Here is a 7,500-nt window from a genome sequence, read left to right as displayed (position 1 = left end):
TCATCGTTATCATTGTCATAGTCATTCTTTTTGTTGTTTTCTGAATCACAGGCACCTGTCAAATCGACCAAGTGTTTGAAACACACATGGGAGCATGTAACGAGCCGTATTCCTGGGATGCTGAAGACCAGACTTCCAATTACGCACCTGGATGGAAACCAGCCAATCAGAACAGCTCTTACAACTCTGCCTGTAGCGCGTGGCACTACAAAACAACCACTGATCTAAAAACACGCCCTTTCCTCGGGTATCTTGCCTTGTACCGAGGTGGAGGCTACCACATAGACTTGGGGTCTTCCGTTGAAGATGCAAACTTCGTGTTAAACGATTTAAAATTTCATCAGTGGGTCGACAAATACACCCGTGCAGTGTTTGTTGAGTTCACCGTTTACAATGGACACAGCAATCTTTATTGCGTCGCTAACTTTTTGCTCGAGTTTACCGCTGCAGGAGGTGTGATACCATTTATTCAGTTGCTGTCAACAAGGATTGATCGCTATGTTGGCCATTTCCTGATATTTGTGCTCATATGTGAAGTTGCTTTTGTTTTGTTTGTCTTATTATTTACTTACCGTGAGTTTAAGCGGTTTCTTAAAACAGAACTCAAAGAGTATCTGACGGCATTTTGGACTTGGATAGAATTATTGCTAATCTCATTGTCATGGACCAGCATAGTTCTCTACGCCATCAGGTTTGCATTAGACAAATACACTAAGAAGACCTTCCGAAAGAATCCTCAACAATTCGTCGACTTCCACCACCTCGCCCTCGTTGATCAGCTGTTTGGTTATGTCTACGCTTTCTTGGTATTCGTGACCTCGATAAAGTTTCTCCGACTGTTTAGATTTAATCGACGTATGTCACTCCTCGGTTGCACGATTAAAGCTTCGGCTCGGGAGCTTTGTCATTTCGGAGTCATCTTCGGGTTGGTATTCGTCGGATTTTCACACCTGTGTTTCTTAGTATTCTCAAGGGAACTTTATAAATTCCACACGTTTGTCACAACTGCTGAAACTCTCATAAGCGTTATGCTTGGCAAATTTAGTTATGTCAATCTTGAGCGAACAAACAGAGTTCTCGGGCCGCTCATGTTCTTTTTCTACAGCATTGGAGTTGTATTTATTCTTATCAACATGTTTCTCTCCATTATAATTGAAAACTTCAAGAAAGTGAAACACGACAACGATCTTCAATCCAACGAACACGAAATAATCGATTTTATCACCGACCAGTTTTTTAACTGGTTGGGGTTCAAGTCACGTTCGATGTTCAAAAATCGCGTCTCCACCGAAAGAGAATTTGCGAGAGGAAAGTACAAGAGAATGAAACGAGTAGATGAAGCACAAAAACTCAAACAAAGGGTGGATCGACTAGTTACGCTTATCAAGGAAGTTCATTTTGATTTCAGCGAAGATGAAGATTTTCTGAGGAACGATGGTGAAGTTACTTACCTAATTCCGGAAATTCAAGTAAAGTCTTAACCTAAAAAAAACCAACTTTCCAACTGTCCCTCCCTGCTGCTCAATGGCACAAGAAGAAGAGAGACCCTGGTAACTAGGTTGACAAATTCAGGGCGATCACGTGATTCAGTTACCGTTTATTTTGCCACAATTCTCAGTATTATCAATGACAATATTATAATATGTTTTTAAGGACATTTAGTGGCGAGGAAGCTCATAAAGAAACCAGAAGGCTAATTTGATATGAGCGCCGCAAAAATGAGATTAAGCAGTAGGCTGAATTAGAAACTAACTGTAATGAATTTTTCTTTATCTATATATAAATTACTGGAATTTCTTGTATTATAGGAGTGTCTCTGAGACACAAACTGAAACATATTGCCAAATGCATTGCTATGAAGTAACCCCATAGTAAAGAGAAAGATAAGTTTTCCAATTTGGAAAGAAAATATCGCTTGAAATTTAAGAATGTTGAGTTCTTTGAAGAGATTTCAATGTGTTCAGTGTGGGAATCACAAGGAACCTACAGCTGAACCTATGATTCTGACAACCATTTCCTGTAGAGTGACAATACGGTGTAAGTTTGAGCGATTAGTAGATCCCCACACTGAAACAATAAATCAAATATAATAATACAGCGTACGCAAACTGAGTGGTTGGCAGACCAGAATTTTCCTTGAAACATTCAGTATATTCTTCCAAGACTACGCCTGCAAAACAAATTCCCGATGCACGTTCTGCTTTAAAATTCGACAAAAAAATGGCCCAACTTCAAGTTGTTAAATGTCATTATTTAGTATCAATTAAATCGTGTATTAAAATCACAGCGGACGTCAGCTATTGGCTGAATTACTAGTATAATGCTGTTATATTGTACTGCTTCCGTAAATTTCAATGCAACAATTTTTGTTCATAATACATCATTGCCATGAAGGGGTTGTTAGAATATACTAATCATTGTTATCAAGGCCTTCAATAACAGATGGTCAGCTCAAAACAAATCTCCTTGTGAAAACGCAAATAATCGTAGAGGGGTTAAAAAATTAGTTTTACCTAAAGTTAAAATAACACTGAGGGGCCAGTTACTCGACGCCTGGTTAGCGCTACCCTTTGGTTAGGAGGTATCAAAACCTATAGGTTTCTATAGTATTTAACGCTGGTTAGCGCTGACCATGAGTCGAACAACCCGGGCTAGGGTTGGGCTAGGGCGTTGCCTGAAATCTTCAGTATCTCTTGTAAAGCTTGGATCTCTCTCGGGTGAGTTGAGGTGCATGATTGGTGTCAAATTATTTAGAAATGAGGTTCGTAAGATCGATATGATTTTTTTTTTATGGAGGACATAAAAATTGTTTCATATTTCCACAAGTATCTAGTGTGAGGTTTCTGATGATTTAACAGCACATTTTTAATCAGATGGATATAGCTCTTACTTTTAATTGTTTTGGTTATTTATATTTTGCTCTGGGCATATTAGCATGTCATTCGGTAGAGGACTCAACTATTCTTTACCGATTTCAAAAGTTTGAACGTTATAATAGTCTAACACCGTTACCAGACCCCCCCCCCCCCCCACAAAAAAAAAAAAAAAAAAACACTTTGCATTCCAAATAATTATTTCAATCAATTATCATCTGTATCTAACTACAAAAAATACAACAATGACATTTAAAACTAGCTGTACAAGTATCAGTCACACCATTTATAGCAGTCTGTAATTAAGAGGTTAAAACGAGTGAATGGGTGATGGTATGTATTTATAACAAATTTGTACAACTCTACTGACATTATCTACATCAGCGATGGATCACAAACTCGGGGCCAAGTATAAACTAAGTTATTCATTTTGACAGTGTGATCACCCGGCACTGCTTAACTGTGAATTGGAGAAAATTTCATTAAATATCTTTTCTTCGATACTGATAAATAACAACTAGAAAGACTGAAGCTGAGCATACATTTTAACTTAATTCCATGCCCTCGAAAAACATCCCTTTCGTCAAGTTTTTTTAATAACCCGCGCAGCATATCATAGTGCAGGGACAGTCTGAGTATAAAACCCTGAAGTTCAAGTGGACGGTATAACGGAAGGCCATCTTGGTAGAAAATACTAAAGCCGCGCAAAATTACCAGACAAGTTTACAATCAATTGTGCATACGATGAGGCAGGATGCATAATGATGCATCCAAAGGTCGAATGAAAGTCGCAACTGTCAAAGAGCATGTACACCCTATCAAACTCGATGGTTGATGAAAATGATCATGAACTGAAAGGATTTCAAGAGAACGGTTCTTGTATTCCCATCGTATCACCTAACAATAACTTTCTCCCCTCGTTGACGCTTGAACTGTTCCGCTAGACTTTCAAACCTCTTGGCTCCTTGAACAGCGATAGCTGCAGCTTTAAACCGCGTCCTTGGAGGAGCGATCTTTCGACCGAGGAACTCGTCACGGTCGAGATCCGAATCTGGTGTGTTCTTCACCCAAGAGTGAGCTAATACGTCTTCAGCTGAATATCTACTGTTCGGATTCACAACGAGCAGCTTCGAGATCAGATCCTTGGCTTCATCGGAAATGTTATCCCAGTATGGAGACAGGAATTCGTAATCTCCCTCCATTATCAAATCGAACAATTCATCCTGATCACGCTTAGCGCTGCGAAATGGCGGGAAACCGCACAGCATGATATAGGTTATGACGCCCGCTGCCCACATGTCTACCTTCAGTCCGTATCCAGTCTCCTCAAGTATTTCAGGGGCAACGTAAGTTGGTGTACCACAGACGGTAAAAATTGGAGATTTGACCTCTATAGCTAAGCCGAAGTCGGCAAGTTTGAGGACTGTTTGACCGTTTGGTTTCTTGTGGACCTGAAATAAAAACGAATTAACACCACACATTAGCTCGTTCTGTTACAAAACCTATCTATCTAGTAACCATGGAAACAGCCTACATGATTTCACTAGTATGCGGATGCTCCCTAGGGTGCATTTTTGAGACAAAGCTTGTGAGCTGCTCAGTGGCATCATATTGATTCCTTTTGTCCTGAAAGCGAATCTAAACGGTTGCATTAAGTCTTGAGTTCATAAAAATCATGTTAAAAAACTTTCTGGTTTTTCGGCCAACTTTGAGAAACCCATCTTAGGTTTATGGCACGGTGGTTTATGGACGAGCACACCTTGACTAACCCTGTTCACGTCCTGTGCCTATCACTGCCCGTTACTAAGTGCCAGATTTACAAAGTGATTACTCTGACCAATTAAGCAGCCACAAGGAATCGAATGAGCCAATGATATTGCATAGCAGATACATGCAGCCGGTGTTAACCGTGGGGGAGAAAGCGCGGGAAGAGTCGAACGAGCAATTCTTAAGGACGGTGCCTACTATTGCTAATTTGCGCATACGTTCTGCGCATCTCGAGATACTCAAGTTTCCTATCGGTGATGCTCACTAATACAGGGATATTTTTTGCGCGGTTTAAAACTGTCTGGAGCAAGTAGATCTTAGTGAGTAGTCTTGGTACCCAAAAAGAAAATTGGGGGTAACCATGCATTTTTGAGAGATAATTAAGCTTCAATTTGAGAAAGAACACCATACATTGCTTTGTATTTTAAAGCTTTTTACAAATATTATTCATGAATTATCTTGGAAGAATGCGTGGTTACCCCCAATTTTTTTTTTTGGATTTCAGTGACACTTGTCAAGATCTACATTTCCTGCATAATCATAAACCGGGGAAAAAACACCTTTGAATTAGTAGGTACCGTCCTTAAGTTGTTTGTCTGAAATCGGACGTGGTTGTGAAGCAAGTTTCTTGATCGTATCTTTTAAAGTAGTGCAAAACCAACGAAATTTCAACTTCACTCCCAACGCTCAAATAAAAACGTTCTAGTGATCGCAGAGAAAAGCAATTGACGATAATAGAATAATGCGAAACAAGGGACGAGTTGGTCACGGCTGCAAAATCAAGGTCAAACTCGGTCACCATGGTTACAGCAGTAGAAAGCTTAATGCCCCGGTGCAAAATTAACCAAACAAAAGCCGATTTTAATGAAAATTGGTGTGTGATTGTTTGAATAGGACGCGAGATTAAAAGCATAGCTGTTCTTTGAATTTGCAAAACAATGAAAATGTTTTCTCTTTGGATATTTTATCCAAACCTTAGTTTTGCATTAACCTCCATCTACGTAATTTCAATACGTGGATTACGCAATTGCTTTCGTCCGAAATTTTCCCTTTTAGGTCTTCGACGAGAAAAACCAAACGGTGACATTTTCAACTCTCACGTCCGCCGAGCCATGAAACAATTAATAGCGTAATCTGTTTTTCTCGCACCAGATGTCAAAGTTGACTTTTAAGATGTGGTCTGCTGTTGATTTTCCGGTGACCGAGTGGCAGCAATACTAAAGTACTAATGTCTTATTATTTTATGAAAATAAAGGTGTAAATTCTAGCTGCAATGCATGTGTTCAACTTACAAGTAGATTTTCCGGCTTGAGATCTCTATGAACAATTTTTCTCTTGTGTAAGTAAGCTAATGATTTACAGACGTCCTTAACATAGTTCTTTGTAACATCTTCTGTGAATTTCACCGAGGATGATATAGCATCGAAGAGATCACCTCCTTTGATCAGCTCCATCACCAAGTAAATGTGGCGCGTAGCGTCATAATCTTCGTACATTCGAACAATATTTGGATGCTTGCATCTCCGCATGATCTCTATCTCGTCCCTAATCATTTGTTCTTTGCCTCTAATTTTACTCTTATCCACAATTTTCAAAGCGAATTCCTTCTTTGTTATTTTATCAACACACTCGCGCACGTCAGCGAAGTTGCCGTCTCCGATTTTCTTTCCGATGTGGTATACATCTTCGACGTTTCTGTCCGTCACTGTGCCATATTTCACCTCCTCCTCAGATACAATTCCGCTATCGTCTCGTAACGTTTTATTACGAGCTTTATTGTTGTTCACCGTATGTCTCTTGCTATCAGAATTTTTCCTATTTTGTTTTTCTTTGCCAGTATGATCGTCACTAGTAACTTCTGAATGGCTAACATCGTTATGTGCAGCATTTTCAACTCCGAAAAGACTGTTTTTCGTCGCTCCGCTAGGTTTAGAGATTTCAGTATTTTCCTTATTTTCTTTTTCTGGTTTAGATACTAAGTTATTGTTGTTAATTTGAGGTAGTTTAAACCCAGCCTGACTTTTCCTTTCCGGGTTTCGTGTTTCGTTATTTTTAGCTTTTCTATCTTTGTCGTGACTAACTCGAGCACGTTTTGCTGCAGTTTGTGCGTGTGCTTTGCTAATGATTTCTTGTTTCGGTCCATTCTCAACTTTAACATGAATATCTGGCAACTTTGGTAGTTTGCTTTCCTCGAGTACAGCCAGAGATTTACTCTGTTCGAGTTCTTTGTCCTTTCTTTGTTTGCTGTGTGACATTCCTTCGTTACTCAATTTCGATTGCTTTCCCTTATTATGCCTTTTTGTGCTCGCGTTTTGGTCCAAGTCTTCCAAAATATCCGAGATCTCGTCAGGACTAAACTTCTCGCTTCCCACAGCAATAAATACCTTATTTTCGTCGCGAAATAGTTCGGCCACATCCCGAACATGTTGTCCCGTAACGGTGTACAGTTTTCTCGGAGGGCTCAACCCGCCAGTATTTCCGAACGCATTAGCCACTTCATCTAAAACTTGCTCGAGTTTTTGTGCCGTCCTTTTGTTTAACAGAGTTTTTACGACTGTTCGAGGTTTGTGTGGCCCATTTCTGATCACGGTTACAATTCTTGGTTTCATGTTTACTTTACCAACAGTCGCTAAAACATGCGGATTTGAGTGTCCCCGCTGCCTTGACTGCTCCGTCGTTTTGTTAACCCCGAGGTGTCGTCGTTTTAACTCGTTATTCTCCATTTCGTGTATATCAGGCACTTCAAACGGTCGTCTGGAACTCCAGTGGGACTGACGCTGAGTCCCTCCGTATGAAATCCTTTTGAAACGGGAGTGGGAAGAGCAAACGTAAGCTTTGCCGTCAATTAACTGATCAAGGT

The 7,500-nt window shown here is 39.9% G+C and overlaps 3 protein-coding genes across 3 annotated transcripts in view; 2 read left to right on the top strand and 1 right to left on the bottom strand.

The window, feature by feature from the left end:
* Positions 1-2,093, top strand: part of LOC138012808 (polycystin-1-like) — a 28,443-nt gene extending 26,350 nt beyond the window's left edge. Inside the window, exon 19 of the mRNA XM_068859698.1 lies at positions 52-2,093. Coding sequence (XP_068715799.1) covers positions 52-1,481 — 1,430 coding nt within the window. The 3' untranslated portion in view covers positions 1,482-2,093. The remainder of the gene's footprint in view (positions 1-51) is intronic.
* LOC138012830 (uncharacterized) overlaps positions 1-7,500 on the top strand; it is a 133,691-nt gene that overhangs the window by 7,362 nt on the left and 118,829 nt on the right. The gene's annotated exons all lie outside the window — the stretch shown is intronic.
* The window catches only part of LOC138012812 (serine/threonine-protein kinase DCLK1-like), an 8,023-nt gene continuing 2,753 nt past the window's right edge, over positions 2,231-7,500 (bottom strand). The window contains exons 1-2 of the mRNA XM_068859705.1: positions 5,933-7,500; positions 2,231-4,324 (exon numbers count right to left, since the gene is read on the bottom strand). The exon at positions 5,933-7,500 is cut by the window's right edge and continues 2,753 nt beyond it. Coding sequence (XP_068715806.1) covers positions 3,767-4,324; positions 5,933-7,500 — 2,126 coding nt within the window. The 3' untranslated portion in view covers positions 2,231-3,766. The remainder of the gene's footprint in view (positions 4,325-5,932) is intronic.

The sequence above is a fragment of the Montipora foliosa genome, chromosome 8 (assembly GCF_036669935.1).
Source record: "Montipora foliosa isolate CH-2021 chromosome 8, ASM3666993v2, whole genome shotgun sequence".
Lineage (NCBI taxonomy): Eukaryota > Metazoa > Cnidaria > Anthozoa > Scleractinia > Acroporidae > Montipora > Montipora foliosa.
Note: the sequence above shows the minus strand (reverse complement) of the source record. Positions and strands in the feature narration are given on the sequence as shown.